The sequence below is a fragment of the Strigops habroptila genome, chromosome 9 (assembly GCF_004027225.2).
Source record: "Strigops habroptila isolate Jane chromosome 9, bStrHab1.2.pri, whole genome shotgun sequence".
NCBI classification, from domain to species: domain Eukaryota; kingdom Metazoa; phylum Chordata; class Aves; order Psittaciformes; family Psittacidae; genus Strigops; species Strigops habroptila.
In genome coordinates, this window is record NC_044285.2 from 32,433,987 (window position 1) to 32,452,861 (window position 18,875).

At 39.2% G+C, this 18,875-nt stretch overlaps 1 protein-coding gene across 5 annotated transcripts in view; it reads left to right on the forward strand.

Annotated features, from left to right (window-relative positions):
• Nucleotides 1–18,271, forward strand: part of AFF2 (AF4/FMR2 family member 2) — a 342,188-nt gene extending 323,917 nt beyond the window's left edge. For 4 of the 5 annotated variants that reach the window (XM_030498544.1, XM_030498546.1, XM_030498547.1 and 1 more), the window contains 5 exons: nt 571–642; nt 1,004–1,097; nt 4,389–4,438; nt 8,413–8,627; nt 13,132–18,271. In XM_030498544.1, the coding sequence (XP_030354404.1) occupies nt 571–642; nt 1,004–1,097; nt 4,389–4,438; nt 8,413–8,627; nt 13,132–13,253 (553 nt within the window). In that variant the 3' untranslated portion in view covers nt 13,254–18,271. The remainder of the gene's footprint in view (nt 1–570; nt 643–1,003; nt 1,098–4,388; nt 4,439–8,412; nt 8,628–13,131) is intronic. The other variant, XR_003993337.1, reaches the window with a different exon arrangement.
• Nucleotides 18,272–18,875: the final 604 nt, after the last annotated feature.

Sequence of the window (18,875 nt, forward strand, 5' to 3'; positions counted from 1 at the left end):
TCTAAATGCTGGACAGCAGCAATTAAAAAGAGAGGGAAGACCAAGTACACAAGACTCATAAATTAATTGACCCAAGACTTTAAAAAATTGTGAATGGGACCTTTCCTGTATTTAAAACCATTTTGTATATAAAATATATTAAAAGCTTTGAAGAAGCATTTGTGAGAAGGATTTTGAAGGTATTATTCAAGCCCAAAGTATATTATGTAAAACCTCATTATAGATTACTCTGCTCTTCAGTACATATAGGGCCAAGATCATATGCTTCTGTCCAACACTCATCACAAATGTTTACAGGACCCAGCCTAGATGGATGGATGTAATATCATTAATATGCCCAAAGATAGTTCATCTCATTTGCCCAGAAAATGGGTTGGTGATTTACTTTAGCCCTCCAGATTTTAAGTGGTGCTTCCTGTTGAATTTTACATTGATCTCATCATTACAGAATGATGTGGCCTTTTGCAGTTGGAGATGAGTATCTATGTGTGGCTGATATTTTTCAGAGTGTCACTAGTATTCTTGGAAACACCTTAAGTCTCAATTTCTTCTTCTCACTTTTCTGACAAGGTATGCAATGAGACTCAAGAATTTCACAGGCTCTTCTGCCACGGAAGGGGACAAGAAATTAGCAGTTTTATGGTAAGTCCCATTGCGACAATGAGAGAAGCAGCTAAAATCTTAAGGAGGACTTTAAAAGTACTGAATTACTTAAGCAGCTTACAGAAGATCATTATTCTTGTTTTCCATTAAACTATTAAAGGATAACTAATGGATTTCTTCAGCAGCTGACTAAACATTTATTCTTCTGATTTATACTTTTATCAAGATGGGATTTTAATGCTTTTGACCACTTCTTTTTTCTTTCCCCATTTGCTTGTGTTTCAAAATCTAACCTTAAAACAGAAACTGCAAAATATAGGTCAGCATTTTTATTTTTTTTTACAGTTTATAGGTTTCATTAAGCAATGGAATTAACATAATCCTTTCGTAATTACCACAGCTACCGATGCTTATCACTTCTCTACTTGAGAATGTTTAAACTAAAGAAGGACCATGCTATGAAGTACTCCAGATCTCTGATGGAATATTTTAAGGTAATCTTTATGCTGCTTAATTTATTGATGTGAAATGAAATTCATACCAGCACTGAAAGCTTTCACAAGTATAAGTGCATTACTTAAAAGTTCCACATTTAACCTCTCCCCTGGGAACTGCAGGCAGGATGGCTGCCAGGCAGTGGGGACAGAAGTGATTTGGGGGATTTTTGGATTAGTCACTTGATTCAAAGGACCATACTCAGTAATTCTACTAAAATAACATTATTCTCAACACCATGTAATGTTTATGCAAGTTTCTGTAAAGGAAACTGATTCTTCCAAGATTTCAATGTGCAAGTGATTATGAACTAACACCCAGTGAACCATAATAAAGCAATTATTTACGCTTTAGTTAGTTAAATTTAGATTTTAAATTCAGTGAGATTTGCTGAAGCTTATTGCAGACTCAGAGATTTCTCCTTTTATTTCTGTGGAACTTCACATTTTCCTATCTACATATGGAAAGTTTGCCTTCACCTTGAAATCGAGTGAAGATCAGATTGTCATCACTCGGTGATGTTTTGCTTTACCTTCTCAAGTGCTGTTTAAGAATGACAAATCCTCACAATCCCTAAATTAAGAGAGAAACAGAATCTTTCTTCAGCGCTGCTAAAGTTTTGATATTTGTAGTTTCCTGGTTAATGCTGTTTGAAGCATACATTAATTTTTGTACTCTATTACTACATATTATTCTATAATTATGTAATTATACTGGTTTGTCAGCCCATCAGTCTTTTTTTTTGTTGGTTTTGTCAGCCTGTGTGAATTTGTTCCAGGCTTTGACATATTGGTACTGCAAACCAGTAAAACTTTTAACACTGTACTTTTAATATTTTAATGTAAATGGTGATGAAATGGTCCTTCAGCTGCTAAACTCCAGTACTATCATAGTACCACCACTTAATCCTGGTGTCCTCTGTGTGTAACTTCAGTAATATTACTCCTGATTGTATGCTTAAATAGGGGCTCTCTTGAAGTCATTAGGAGTGCATCTGTTGTTCTCACAGAGTTTTCAGTCAGGGATTTGCACAACAAATTAAATTTGAACTAGACATATCTATAGCTTCAGCATTTACCTGTAATGTATTTCATCCACTTCAGATTTTATCCTGGATGAATGTAGATTGTCTCTTAAAAAAAAAAAAAAAAAAAAAGGTTGTTAGACAAATCATTTGATAAACATTTTCTGCAGAAAGTAATGATTTCTTAAGGGAGTAAAGGAGATTCTTCTTCTCTGCAAATAAGTACGGTGAAGAACATAATACTACTGCCTGCGTAAAACCCTTTTACTGCATCCACACAGAGAAAATGTCTTTTAATGTAAATGAAAATGAGAGAACAAAAAATTGAAACATAATAAAATAGACAAATCAGGAATGCTGGTTTTAGGTATCCAATTGAAGCTGAGTATTTCAGCTAATGTTACTGTGTGTATGCTATAGACACTGTAACTCATTTGCTAGAAGTAGTGTTTAAGTGTATACAGATTATATGTTCAGGATCTTTTTGTAGTAAAGGCATAGGAGGAGAAAAGAAAAGAATGGAAGCTATTAACTACATATTAGTTTTGTATTGCTGCACAATGTTCTCTGTGTTCACTAGCAAGAATCTGTAATACAAATGAAATAGATTAACTGTTTGAATAGAGTTGTTATTCAAGATTTTACACAATTTTAACTGTGAAAAGCAGCCCACTGTTTACAGCAGAACTGGAGAGGAATTTTTTGGCAGAATTGTTCTTCATATTCTTCCTCACAAAATGCCGCTTTGTCCAAATTGAAACCATTTGTGGAAAGAACTGGTTCTGATTAATTTCCAATCAAGAGTTTCAAATTGGTATTTTTTACATTTCAAAACAGAAAATAACCATTAAATCATAAAAGTAGTTTTGAAATTTAGAGACAACTTGGAGTAAAATATAACTAAAATGATAAATTTTTAAAATTGAAATCAAACTTTATAAGATTAGCAGAAGTGGCATCCTTCAATGCATTTCAACTAGAAGTTTGAGATGTTTTTGGAAATGTGTTGTCAATAGTCATTGGCAAAGCTATTCAAATATTTTCATTGTCGAATAGCTACCTCCAATTGAGAACTAATCTTAATTTTGAGAGAGCTTGTATTTGTCTCCAGATACTGTTAGGAACAATCCCCAGACAGTAGAAACTAACATCAAAGCTGTTTCTTCATCGCTGAAGACTTTGCAGGGGAGTTTAGGATCTCCCTCTTTCTTATATAGGAGTGGGTGGCAAAAATATACACTACATGTGCTTTGTACTGCGAAACACTCCATTTCATCTTTAATGAAACAAGTGGCATAGGAACATGTTCCTTATAGGACTATGCAGGCAAGGCCAGTATCATAGTTTGGGCAGTGTTTTCTGTTTTGGTTAATTAGCAAGTATAGCTCTGTTTTAGAAATCAAGGATAGGATTTTGCTCCCAGAGTGAGCTGCATGACCCTGGGCCATGCCCTGGGCTGCTCTGTGTTCTTCTGAATCTCTGTGCCTCATGTAAAATAGTGATTACAGTAACCAGATGAATATTGTAATAATGATGTAATCCTTTGCAGAGAACTTGTAAAATTTGATTGAATTCTCACTGTGTGTGCTGACTTCTTTGCAAGGGAGCTCATAGTGATTGTTTTCAGAAAGCACACATAGGTAGCTTCAGCCACTTTTTTGTGGGAACCAAGTAAGATATACCACCCAGTCTGAGCAAGACTGGGAAAATCTGGACTTTATTGTTGCCAGGCAGTCTTTTTGTACAGGGTTGCACAAGGTGCTACACAGACGTGAAAGACAGAATGAGTAAGCAGGTAAGGAAAGTCAATTTGTGCAAATAAAATACATAAAACTAAGGGCACTCAAGCAGATCCTTACTAGAAGTTTTATTTCTACTTCCCAAGCCACCTTCTCTACAAACTTGGGAGGGATTAATTTCATTAAAGTATCAACGCAAATTCTTTTTGTTCCTTGTTAAAAGATTGAAGGTTCCCCTAAAGATAACAAGTCATTGTGTAAGTTTCAGTGGTAGTTAAGCCGCTTCTTTGTGAACTACATCTGCTTTTACTGGAACTTTATTGTATTCCCTCTTTGATTAAGTGACTTTCAAGATATTGGTTGGAACCTACCAGTCGTCCACCAGCCACTTGGTTATGGGACTAATGTGCAGAGCTGTTCTGCTATATGCTCTGTAGCTCTTGCAAAGAAAACAGGGAGTGTTGAGCTTACATCAGTATTGATGTACTTGCATCACCTTTATTTACATTTTGGTTTTGTACTTACAGAACTCTTCAAAAGCCTCACAGGCCCCCTCACCTTGGGGCGGCAATGGAAAGTAAGTATTTTCTGCTGAGTACTTCTGTCCAGGAACAAGTGGTTTCAAGAGGGGGGGAAATGTTTTGGTGCCTTTAAAGGCAAAGGACAGGCTATGACACAGAGGTTTGGGAGCCACAGATGCGTTTCAGATATGTAGCAGCTTGAAAATGTTATTCTAGCTACAGAATTGATCTTATAGCTGCCTTAGGCTTGTGGAGTGGGGGGCTCCCACTGGGCTACATCAGGTACCCATGTTAGCTGTTCAGTGTGAGTGGGAAGGAAGAGCTGAAACACACCTTCTTCTTTGTGCAAAGCCCCCTTAAGCCTAATATGAGCCATGGTGGGTCTGTGCTGAATTCTTTGACAGTTTGCTTCTCGAGCCAAATGAAGGCCATAAAAATATCTGTTAATTAGCTAGCAAGTACCATGTCATTTCAGGAAGCCAAAGTAAAGTTAACCTTCATTGCAATGATTTTTCAATGATTCGTTCAGTAATGAAAGACCAATGAATATTTCATTGATATATGGTAAGTGCTGTTTAATAAAACTGAAGGCATAAGAGCGGCGAAAATGTGAAGGCACTTAGTCAACCAATTATCAGTGGCTTTATACTAATGTTAAAACACCCTCGCCTCAGATATGAAGTCAGGGCAATGCAATTATGATCTGCTGTTCAGTGAAGGTGCATTGGTGCTGCAACCTTGCCTTTATCGTGCAATGTCTATTGCCACCTCACTCACATTTCTCCTGCTCTTTTCTCCTGCCCACACATACAGGTACAGGAAAAGCAAAGGAGAATTTTACCTGTCTTTCCTTCTTTATTTGAGTATGCTGAATTCTAGGTGAAAATGATTCTTGTTAATGGTCTCTTTCTAGTGGTTCATAAGAAGATATTACTATGAGACACTCCAAGGAAACAAAGTAATAAAACTGTAAAAGAGGTTGAAGTTTAGCACACAGAGAATTGAAGTTTTGTTCTGAATCAGTGCAAACCCCCAAATTCCAACATTTTGCTTAAAGAAAAATACCGTGTTATATGATTCAAAATATTTTTTTAGTATATATACACACACACCAAATACCCAAAATTATTTGGATTATGTATATGGAGATATTTTAGTATGCATTATAACACAAACTGAAGTGATGAAATACAAAATCATTTTAAATAAAAACAGAAAAGATATTTTAACACTGGAAAAGCAACTACTAAATTAAATTATTCAATATGTGCCAGTTTTTCAAAACATTGAAATGTCAGTGAAACCTTGTATTGCAATGAAAGTACAGTAAGGTTTACATAAAATTTTAGTGCCAAAATAGACCACTGGGGTGTCACACTTCTTGTTCCTTAAGAAGTGGCTGATACCTAAAAATTTCATAGAGCAGAAGTTGTCCTTTTATTCCTGTCCTATAACAGACCCCATGAAGTGTGTGCTCTGCAGGTGATGACATCTCCCTTGCTATTTAAAGGAGCTGATTAGGTGCCCAGGATTTAGGTTCAGTGGGTTTTGGCTGGAAGAGAAAATTCTTGTCTGGACACAAAGCAGGCAGCAGAAACCCAGCATTTGGTTCAGCATCACTTCTAACATAACACCCAACTGATTGGTCTCTTCCCTCTAACTTTGGAGATAAGGAAGTAGAGCTCTGAAAGTGCATACCTCTGTCTTTTATGCAGAAAAGGAATCACCTGACATGTAGGAATAACTGAATATGACAAGGCCTTGTTATAATGGTGTTATTGTGAACACCCATGACCAAACACACGAAGACAACAGTTCACACTCAGGTCTTCAGTCCCTTCAGAAGAAAAGCTCTCCAGCTGGCGCAGTTGCCATATATCTCAGAAGTTTCCTGGTGACCCCAGGGATTGTCACGGGCCTGGTGCTGGCAGCACATGCTCTGCCTTCCCCAGGGCTACTTGCTCTACAGTTTCTTCTTATTCCCAGATGGGAAGAGAAGCCACACACCACAGAGGAGAAACTAAACACCATCACGGTATGGCATCACTGGAGGCACATCAGTAGCCTGGTTAAGAGTGGGGAGACAGCAGGGTATTCTTTTGGGGTTTTTTTGAATATAGCAAAACTTATCCATTGCCATGAAGTGTAGTTTGCTTGGGATCTCAAACTGTCGAAAATCTCAGCTTGGCTTACTGGAATTTCTGGCCGCTTTTGTTTGAAAGGGTTGTGAACCTCTGCAAAGTTGGCCTGAGTTTTAGGCTGGCAATGAAACAAAATTGCCTTGGTTTCATTACAGAAATGTTTCCCACCTCTAGCGACAGAAAGCGCAAAATACAGCGATTTAATAGACTCACCACAGTAATAATGGCTGTGCACAACAGGGTAAATCCAATGAACAATGTGCTTTATTTGGCAGAAGTGCGTCAGCTTGTTGTAAGTGGCTCTAACAAAATACTTCTGGTCTCCTCAGATACTTATGATTTTTAACCGCTCCCAGACTTAATCTAGTATAATTCAGCTCTTCTGTGCATTAAAGACACTGCAGCGTGTCAAGTAACCAGGATGTTTTGAGACTTAAAACTAAAACATTTGTGCCATAGGGTATGCTTAAACTATAGCACATAAGCTGTGTAAAAAGCTAGTAGCTGCTGAATTAACTTGGTCTTTACCTCTGGAAAAAGAATGTATCACAGGAGCCTGTTGATGAGCACAGGTAATAGCAGAGAACTGCTGGAAAATTGCAGAATCGTAGAATAGTTAGTTTTGGAAAGGATCTTAAAATCTTCAGCAAAAGCTGTTGCCATAAATGCCTTTCAGCCCAAGGCTGTGCTGTGGTGGCAGTCTGTCCTATGGCACCTGTAAGGTATCAGCACAGCAGGTCTGTACCCATGCTTCATGTTCAGGACTGTTGGCGGTGTCCTGTAAAGCCAAGAGGACGAGGTTTTCTACTCTAGGCTTCGGATCAGGCCCGTAATGAGTCTGAGTGAGCTTGATGCTGTTGCACAGCGTGAGGCACCAGTGGCCGCTTGTCAAGACAGGGGTTGCGGCATCCCCATCCAGAGGTTTAGCTTGGATGTTAGGAAAAATTTCTTCACCAAAAGGGTGATCAGGTGTTAGAACAGGCTGCCCAGGGAAGTGGTGGAGTCACCATCTCTGGGGATGCTTAAAAGCTGTGTAGATGTGGGATTTAGAGACATGATTTAGTGGTGGACTTGGCAGTGCTGCATTAGCGATTGGACTTGATGATCTTAAAGGTCTTTTCCAACCTAAACAATTCTATGATTCTATGATTCTATGGATTTCAAAGAGGATAGCAGTATGTGAGCATTCAGTGCTGCACAGCTCTAAACATGAGCTTGCTGTGCTGACCTCTGCGCTGCCTGCAGCCAGCAGGTGATTCCTAATTGCTGCTGTTAGAGTTAAAGGAAAATCTATATTAGAACATTAGTGTTGCACTAAGTAGGTAACTTAAAACACTGCTCTGAACAAAACTGTGCAGATGAACTGTAGGCAATTAGAAACAAATCTCCATAGCCACTCTTAAAGAATCCTATAGAGATATTCATAATCCTACAGTACCCTCAGCTCCTAAAACTACTCTGCAGGGTGCTTTTGAGACTTGCGCTTTACTTACTGTGGTGACTGTTTTTGGAGCAAACCGTCATTGTGGTTTTCACAAAATGCTTTGATAATAAGCCAATATTGCACATTTAGTGTTTTCTAACTGCCAGTGCAGCTGCTGGCAGCAGGTAGAAAAATCATTACAGCAATGAGATATTTCTTTGTCTGAAAGATTGCTCTATTTTGATGATAGATACTTTTTTCTTTTTTTTAAATAACAGGTTCATTTATAGGGAGAATTAAATCCCTTTTTATTTTCAATCATTCCACTTTATAAGCTCTCCTTTCTCATAAAACTAGGAGACACTACTGCACATTCTTCCTTAAGTGAGTGCAGAGTTAATTTTTCAAGTGCATTTAGGATGGCAGTGAAGTTGCATGGGACTCACTCTCCCTTTACCTCTCGCAGGAGCACAGAAACGCCATCGCCCATGTCCCTGAGCCCGTCCCCCGTCAGCTCTGCTGGAAGCAGCACGGGCACCACTGGCTCCTCCTCAGCAGGGACCATCACCATCCCTCAGCGCATCCACCACATGGCTGCCAGCCATGTCAACATCACCAACAACGTCCTGCGGAGCTACGAGCATTGGGATATGGCTGACAAGCTGACTAAGGAGAACAAAGGTGCCCCATTCCGCTTCTGCTTTGTCCCATTTGGCTCATCAGCTTTAGCTTGCTTTCTGTTCTCGTAGGCGTTGTTGGGAATTGGACCCAGAACCACCGCATCTAGGAGCACAACTGAGACAGCTTGAGCAAGCAGACCAAATCTGCTTGCTGGTCACTGTAGCCAATGCATATCTTCTCTTGTCAAGCACAGAGGGGGGATGTGTAACACATGCTGAACATGAGGTTATCAGAGCAGCTGGCAAATAATTTAACGAACATGAGCCCCAAGTGATGAGAGCTTTTGAGTCTGCAAATTTGTTCACAGTTTCAGCTTCTCATAGAGCACCGAGGTTATTTTCAGGCTGCTCTGTCAATGGATTTAAGACTATTAAAATGCTAGCTAGGATAATAAGCAAACATTAGAAGTTGTGTTTATGCAGGGGGTCCGATTAGGAGATGTCCACTGAAAGCCATGACCTTGACTCTCCTATGGTTGGATTGCAAATCTGCTTGTTTATTCCTAACAACAAAATGTGAGTCTTTACTGCAGTCATTTCAAAGGAGTTTTGGCAAGCAGTTTGTGACTGGGTTATATTGAGTATAGTGGAGTGGCTGAGATGTAACTAAAGGACAAATTTGGCCTTTTGTTGACCAGCTGTGAACTTCCCTATGATAATGTAATTATTCGAATTCCAGCTTTGGGCTTACAGAAATCATTGACAAAGCTTTCTTTGACACTAGAGGTACAGAGCCTAACTGGGAAATATTCTCATCATGAATTGGCTCATTCTCTTAAATTATACTGAGATTTCAGATGGCTGACTTCTCCTGACAAATGTGCTCGCTGTATGCAGTTTGATCTTACTCCCATTAATGTCAGTGGCAAATTTCCACTGATTTACAGAAACTAAGCTTGAGATTTATAGAGTTTTATGTCTGAATGGTGGGTCATAATGATCTATCCCTGGATGAGGAACAATAATAGAAGTTCTGTCCAGTCCTCCCCACTGCTGCTTGTCTTTGTGCGCATTGGTTAATTTAGTAGCAGTGCAGTCATTTTGGATTTTTTCCATAGCTGCATCCATTTTCACAAAATGTGAAAGTGATTCCCTGTCAAATGTACTGCAGAATATTAAAGAGGGAATGCAGAAGGATGCTCTGATAGGAGAAAGATGGCGATAATCTTGTAATTAGCCCTGTGTGTTGTGGAGTTGTTAAATGTTCTACTTGGTATTGAATCAAAATAGCTCAGGCATTCAGCCAGCAGACAGAAAATGTACCCAGCCACTGCTGTTATCAGTCCTAGAGCTGGATGAGAAAAAACCTGCTGACTCTCTTTCTGCATTTCCCCCCTACACTTCTCTTTGTTCTCGTTTTGATTTGCAGTCAAATAAACCCAATTCTGCAAAGCCATATAGGAATAATCTTTATTCAGATGAGCAGTCCCTTTGACTTCAGTGGAACTGGATGCATGAATGAGGATTTCTCACATGAGCGAGACATCTAGGGTTGTGGCCTGTTCTTTCATATCTTGTTTCACAAACTGCAGCCATGTTACAGGGAATGAGAAGTTCATGTTACTTCAAATTTCATTTAAGTATTGTAAACCATTGGAGAGAGATCAGAGTTTCATACATGCTATAGTGTATCTGTCTTTACATTTTGTCTGAAAGGATACCTCATTTCTAATTAAATACTAAATTTAAAGTTGCATGTTTAAACACAATTAGACTGCAGTTTGAAAAATTCATGGTGTAACAAAAAAGTATACAAGAAGTGCTGTGGTACTCTGCAGCCTTCGTCATATCATATGATGGATTCTGTTTACAAAAGTGTTTAGGACACTGACATGAGAAATGGTACAGTGTTTTATGAAACCTAGCTGTAATTATTTTAGTAGATATCATCTGCACCTCTCAATCCAAAACACCTCTATCTTTGTGGCTGAGACAGGACTCATCCCTTTCCACAGGGCTAGCTCTAATCCACCTTTGCCAGCTGGCCTGGCCATTGCAGTGCCCCAGCTCTGGGACACTGGTGCGTGGACTCTGAGTTTAAAAATGCCACATGACAGCAAACGGGATAGGTGCAAACCCCGGACTCTGCCTTGAGTCCCAGGTAAAGGACAGATCTTCTGGTCTCTCTCAGGAGTTTGAGTAGTCAATTCATCATAAAAAACGAGATTTCCTCCCCCTTCCCCCAAGTAAGAATGGTCTCAAAAAACAAATAAACACAAACCCACAAAGAAACACGCATCTCAGATAAAAAAAATAATTTTCTTACAAAAAAAAAAAAGAAAGGAAGAAAACATAAACCAGATCCAGTCTCTTCTTTTTTTTTTCCTTGCGGTCAGCTCTTATTGTTTCTGTCGTTTTCTGAATCACAGGGTGTGCCTTGCCCAAGAACATGTCCCTGATGAGCTAATAGAGATGGATATAAAAATATGGCCCCATTGTTGTAATGTTTAATAGCCTTTACCTCTGCATCTTACTGCTGTCATAGATGTTTCTTAGGTCATGCCCATGCAGACACAAGAGATTTCTTCCACGGTGTAGGGGTTGTGCAGCCTCCCCTTGTCCACGGCTGTCAGCTTAGGTTTTGTGCTCCTCTGAGTATGCCTGCACACTCCCAGTTTGGACTTGACTCATGTCCAGCTGGCTCAGAGCAGGAGACAGAAGCCCTTCTCGTCAGCCTGACAAAAGATGTGCCATTAAAATAAAAAGGCATGGCAAGAGGGAGAACAGCAGAACTATGACCTGCCAAGCTGATCTGGTTTGAATAGGAGAGCAGGAACATACTGCTGTGTACCTCTGGTTGAATTTCCTCTGGTCAGTAGACTTTAGAGTGTGGGATAGACTGGATGGAGTTTGTCATGAGCTCTCCATCTGTAACAGGCCAGGCTAAACTGTAGACTTCCCAAAGCCAACCCATGGACTGGTTTGTGCCCATGAGAGATTTTTCACCATTTATAACATCAAACTCTCAGCTGGCTTTACAAAATCAGATTTTTTTTTGAGCTTCCAAAGATAGCAGCACTTTTTCTCTACAGTAGAAAACTATCAGCTCTGTAGTGACAAGGGCCTGTTCTTTCATGCATAAATTTAATAGTGGCTTCAGTGCTTGTAGCTTTTTCAAGAAATGTTAAACTGAAATTAGGCTTTAAGGTGAATTCTCGGTGTTTAAAGCAATTATTATTTATCTGAGTCTAGAATGAGATCTCTAGAATGCAAGCAAGGCAGTGCATTATTTCACTTCTAAATGTATTGATTTTACACTGGAGGAGGGGAATAAAAGACAGAGGAAGGAAGATTAAAAGTAACTGCTGGCTGCAGCATCTTAATGCAACTGGTGATAGCCCTAAGCTTTCATTATGCTTGCCTCCAGCCAAATCACTTTGTGCTGTGACACTGCTGTAGCTCCCAAGCTGACCAGGGTCAGGCTGTCAATACTTGGATAGAAGACCTCAAAGCAGCACTTGCTTGCTGAAGAAAGTACTGATAATGATTTCGTACCCAGCATCTGCTCTCCCGAACTGCAGCCAGCACAGCGTTAGCTTGCTGAGTGCTGTGTGCTTTATTTTAGATAGGGTGAGAATGTAAAGGCTCAGCCACTGGTTATTGTGACCGTTGGTTGTTATCTGAGCTCTGAGGGGCTTCAACTGAGAGCAGGCTCCACTCACCTAAATATAGTGTAAGTAAGTGTTGTATATGTGGGAATGCCTGCACCCCAGTGAGCAAAAAGACAACTGTGGCTGAATAGAGGACGCAATCCAGTTTACCACTGAAAGCAATTAGGAAAGGTCTCTTAGCCCTAACAGGATTAGTCTTTCACCCAGAGAGCATTTAACACATGGCATAAACTGGTGTGTCGCTTCCTAACTATGGCTCTTTGTTCAGTGACATTCTGTTAACCCTTCCCAATACCGGATCCCGGTGGCCTTACCCATCTTTTCTTTCCCCTTATAGGTTTCCATCTCCTAGATGCTATTTTCCTGCTGTGTTCCCTCTCTCCTGTTCCTTCTCCCTGCCCACCCCACACACATCCTCAGGGGCCTGCAGCTGCAGCAGGATGAGCAGAGGGCCAAAGCTGCCGCAGAGGCAGTAACAGAATTTGGAGGGTGCAGAAAAGAGCAAGCAAAGTCTTCTGTAAGATCCAGTCTGGCTCTTCATGCCCAGGAGAGGGTACAGCATGGAAAAGGAAATGCCACAGTTCGTTACCAGCTATTTAAATCATGCAGTCAGGAAACGTAGGCTCAGAAAACAGAAAGTGCAGATCATCAGAATGAAGGAAAGACTATTCGTACCACGTTGTGGTTAACTTCCAGTATGGATAATCTAATTTGGTCTGCTTACGTATATTGCTGCCTTTGTTTAAATTCTTTCCTACTGACCATGTGCTCATGTGTGCAATGTCTTGTGAACTCACTAATTGCACTGGTGCTACTGTGTGGGAAGTCATGGTATATATATGTACTTCAGTATCATTGCCTGAAGGAATGACTTCTGTTTCCTGTGTATTGCAGAATTCTTTGTAGACCTGGACTCGGTGATGGGACCCTTAACACAACACAGCAGTATGACCAATCTGGTTCGTTATGTTCGCCAAGGACTCCACTGGCTCCGCATTGAGGCTCATTTGTTGTAGTGACTGCTGCCCTGTTCATAACATCCCCATTCTTCTACCTCTACCAGCGCAGAGACGATCACTGGTGGAACTCCACTCATTTTTGGAAGTTTATTCATGTAACTTCATTTTTATTGCCTTTTTTAATATCCTATCTATTGGAAGTAGAAGTCACCATAAATTGAACTTATGACTCAAGAGCAGTATGTGTTGTACCATCTAATCATTTTCGACAATTTTCTATGCCTTGTGTCTCCTGGATCCTGCCATCCTTATGTGCTTTATGGAACGGTACATTCCCTGCAGTATTGTTTTAAGTCCATGCTGCCTTCAAGTGAAAACAAAAAAGCACTTTGAGAAGATACGGATTCCTGAGAAATAGTACAAAGCATCTTAAATATTTGAGGGTATATATGAGAAGTCCCTTCTGAAATAAATTAGTAGAAGTTATAGCTATTCATATGATTTAAAATCGTCTTCTGAACCTGAACCGAGCTTTTTGACGCTAAATTCTGGCATCATTACCTGACACAGTACATTCGTAAGATTTAATGTTTCCTATAGGCTTAATCTCTAAAAGAGAACATATAATATCTTACAGATACATAATGTAAGATCACCAAAGGTGTTAAGAGGTAAAAGGTTGAAGGAATGCCTCATAAAAGAATGACACACTATGCAATGAGGTTTTGATATTCCATTCTTCCTGTTTATTGTTGGCTTAATAATTTCATCAGGCAGCAGAATTTATTGCAGTTTTTAGGCAGTTTCAAAATATTAGTTTTCATAGTCTTATCTACCACTCCTATACTGTATCTGTGAATTTTGTTTCAGTTTTGCTGTTTAGTCTCAATCAAATACTCATCCAGGATTTTTCTTCATAGAACAATCTCTCCTTGCATAGTGACTCAGTGAAAGCAGATTTTAACAGGACCACTGCACTCTAAGCATTGATATTGTATGTGAAAGTCCATTAATAAGTGTATGCAGATTCTTCGTGAAACTCTCTAGAAGTTTAACTAACCAGCTACTATTGAAACATTGTAATTCCATGTGGCATCAATTTTCACCTGTTTTGTTCATTTCAGAGCATTAGAAATGAACAGTATTATCTTGCTATCTTGAAAACAATGTCAAATTAAATAAAATCACCAGATTTACCCAAAAGCAATATAACATTTTTTTAATAATGGCCATGAATACTTAAGTCAGATTACCTATTTTCCAAGCTCTGCATCTGTTTACCCATGCTGTCATGTTTTGGACCATTCCTCTAATGCATGAATAATGAGACAATTCAGATAGAATTTCAAAGCAATTGTGAATAAATTACACCATTTCACATTTGCTCTTTCCTCTTCTTTTTTTTTTTTTACCCCTGTTATAAACTGCACTGCTCTTCTGGTGTCACTGCAAGAAGCGCTGGTGCATGAAACAAAACAAAATGAATTTATATCAATAATCCGTGAGACTTTAAATGGTCTCATCTCACTCTTGATATAACGCCTGCATACCTTACTGAACTGTAAAATCCGTTTCCATAAACAGAAAATGCTCATAGCAATGTAAATATTATTCTGTCTCATCTCATTGAAATAATACAATATGTGTATTAAATGCCATCCAGATATTAGTTAATTGCAATTACCTTCTGCTATATAAACCTGTATATCCTTTAATCTGGTGAGTTATTGGATTCTACTCACTGGGTTGTAACCAGATAAATAGGAAAAATTTGCATTTAAAAGGTTCAGACTGTTAAGATTTTTAAAGCAGGCCTTGGATATTTGCAATAAGAGCAGTTTGAGGACTCTGCCCAATGCACATTTAAGACAAACTTTACTGTAGCTGTTGTATATTAGCTCCCTGTAGTACTACCTTTTCTTAAAAATCAGTAATTCCTAATATTTTGTTCCAGAAGACTGTGTTGTAAATGTAGCCAAGGTGCATCATTAGAGAAATCATCTAGTTTAGGGTTGTCTGCAAAGGACATTTGCAGAACAAGCACATCCTGTATTATCTGCACATTCCTGTTCCTGAAGTGGTCGATATACCCTTATCTGTTCTCTGAGGGCTGAAACGTGAATCCGACAGCGTTTGTCACGCTGATTCTGGCCCCAGTAGCTATGAATAAAACCACGACAGTGAGAACCATTCAGAAATGTAGATGAAAGGTGGCTGTTGGGTTTTTTTAAAGAAAAAGAAAACAAAACACTTGAAGTACTTTATTTAACTTTTTTAACAGGGTGAGTACTTGAGATGAAGTAATGTTGGGGTGGTTTTGTCATAAGCCACAGTTTTCCATTCTTTTTGCAAGATCACACTAATGCTATTCAGTAACTATTTAGTCTAATTAAATACATTGTCATCATTTTTTCCTTTAATGTAGACTGAAACCTTAGACTTCCATGCATTTATGAAGGATAGATACATCTTGAAATACAATCTTCAGGTGCAAGACTGTTCAAAGAGGTAGCTGCAGTCACTCGGTGAAGAGAACATATTACCTTTCCCCTAGGGCTTGCAGTAAACAGACTCCTATCTCTACATTTACCCCATGTTCACAATCTTTTGCTTAAACAGCTTAAGGAATTAGCCCACCTTATTTTGTATCCTGTGACTTAGTTTGAAATGTATGCTGAATCAATGGCATGATTATAGTAAGTCCAGCAGTCAAGTCTAGGATCACAAGCCAACTTACTATTTAGCAGTCTTGTTTCAAAAGCGGCTTAGAAACAAATTAAATATGGAGAGTGAATTACCATCTTATCCCTGGGGATGATACTTCTTTTGGGTTAGTTATTAAGGATTATTGCACTTATACAGGCACTATATTCATCTCATTTCAAATGGCAACATGTCATCTTCGTGGAATCATTTTACCCCTTAAAATATTACTTCCAGCAGAGTTAATCAAATGAGATGATTGTTTGTTTCAATCCATGGGGAAGCAGCATGTGTTTGCTTGGGCATTTGCTATGTCTGCTCTTAATACAGCCCACTTCAGGCATTCAAACTCATGAACCAAGCACCAGAAATTATAAGATTGGCTTCAAATCATGGGTGGGGAGTTTTTTAAATAAACTTTTTGGGTTCTTGTATTGCCTTCTGGATACTACACTTTGAGACTGATTTCATGACATGTTTTCAGGCATTTTTCAAGCATGCCGAGGGCCAGAAATGACACATTTGTTTTTAATAGTGATAAACTGGAACAGTGATGTAATCTCTTGATTTCTGCAGCTGGTATTTAAGGACACCAAGCTTGATAAAAAATTGCAAGAACTGACAAGACTCTCATTTGTGTCCCATGCTTCAGGAGCTTTGGAGCAAGATCAGTAGTTCAGCAGTGAAGGGAGCATGCCAGTAAAGGGCTAAATGCAAGCATTTGGGAGCTCCATCGGTATGAGATCCAAGGGCAGCAAAGTCCTAAGTGCTGGAGCGAGGCATTTACATAGCACTTACCCTCCATGTCAAGAGCTGCAGCAAGTGTTAGTGAAGCATTTGACAATGTGCAGGCAGAATATCCTGCTCGAATGCAGTATCTCTGGCTGCATGATGTGCGTTGGGTCCTTGCGAGCGGGGATCAGAGGGAAAGCCTGAGATGATGTATCCATGTGGGCCGTGTTCCCTCAGACTGTGTCCTAGTGGACACAGATCTCAGCTGTGCTCCTTGGGCTCCTTTCAGGGGGCAAATTGTTCTGCCCCCGCTTACCAAACTAACAGTGTAAGTGGTTCATGCTGAGTTTGGATATCTGGGTTTGGCCCAGTATTTGTGCTGTTTATTTTAGTTTAGTATTTTATTTTATTTTATTTTATTTTATTTTATTTTATTTTATATTACTTTATTTGGGTTTTTTTGTTTTTTTGGTCACTGTGGTTTAGCTTACAGCCTTTTTGTTGCTAGTGGTGGTGGTGACTTTCACAGCTTGCTTCTTATAGCTTAATTTCACTTTTTATTACATGGTCTTTGGACTTTTAATCATTTAAATAGCCTCTCTGTGAATATATTATCTCATTTATAAATTATTTCCTTTGAAAGATAGGAACAGGTCTGTTGATATCAGTGTGGGATTTTTTGAAGAATAAAGATCAAGATCTTCATTCTTCCTAAAGAAGCAAAATCTGAGAAATTGAATCTGGACCTTAATTTCTCAGATTTTTTTAATTTCACAGATTTTATGGTGTTCTTCTATTAGATTCACAAACAGTTTAGATTCACAGACAAGTTTTTAGGTACTTCGGAAGAAATGTTTTCATTGTATTTTTATTAGTATTTAATGCTGCCTGAATCCAGTGATTAGTTTTATGAGTGCAACTTAAATGGTAGCAAAAATGGAGCTGGTAAGGTTTCTGACTTGGGTATTAATATACTACTTTGCTTTGAATTCAGGAGAAACTCCACTACACACAGTATTGAAGGAAGCACATGTGTGTGTGTGTGTGTGTGTACACATGTATAGATTTGGATGTGGATGTGCAACACAAAGTGTCTGCTCATTACTTCATAGCACAGGAAAAAAGATGCAATAGCTGTAAAGAGAAAACACTCTTACCACTGCTGAGTAGTAGCAGAATTATCAGTGTTCCTCTGTAGTTTGTGTATAGTCCTATTTGCACCTGTTATCTCCTTGCAGGCAATGAAGGTATGACAGGTAGTAGCAACAACTCTTGTCATCTTGGTCCTGTGGCCCCTAAAGTCAGTGTTGCAGCAACGTGTTGTCAATGTATTGTTTTTCAGAAGGTTAACTCATGCAATAGACCAGTGTCTTGAAATTTTAAGAAAGGCAAAAATATTTCACAAGTCACCAAAGAAAACTAACTTGTCATTATGAACCAAGTGTGAAATGTCCTATAGGTGGGCCACCACCAACCAAGGGCCTTTGCTTCTCACAGCATCTCCCCGGCCTCACTGAGTGTGCTGGGAATGAGGCAGAGGAGGTGACGATGAGAAACCAGTTCACTGTCCTTATGACATCTTCCAGCTTTACTTTACATACTGTTTTATAAATACAAATAAAACAAGTCTTGTTAATGTTGGGAGGGCTCATTTCCTCTATTTCTAATACTTCTCCTGGACTTCCATGGTATAACCAGACCACTATCACAGCAATGCATATAGGCATTCTGTATTGTCTAATGACGTATGTAGATAGATAAATAGATAGATAGATCTCAGTAGATGATCACTTGATATTTCATAGCCTATATGTAAAGGCTAAAAGCTCACTAAGTCTCTCCTTCAACAAAACCTCCCTGCTACTGAATTCAAAATGTTCCTGCCTGACTTAGAGAGTAGCCATCTTCTGTGCAGTACCCTGCCTTTCTGGTGGATTCAGTAGCTTTATTTTAGCCATTCTGTTTCAAAGATCTTTTGTCTATTTCTTTTGTCTTCCAAGATCAGTGATTCTGATCACTTCATGCCAGTTTAAACCCATGGTAGTAGCTGTGGAAGTCAAAAAAGAGTGAGCTCAGATCTTGTGTACAGCCAGGGGGGTCCCGTGGCTCTGCAGATAGAAATGAGAGGAAATTCAGGTGCAGATGAGTTACTGCATAAAACTAGTGTCAGATAAGAATCAAACCTGGCCTCCTTAGGAGGCAGAAATACTACGAAGATAAGCTGTGCCCAGAACCACAGGGTAT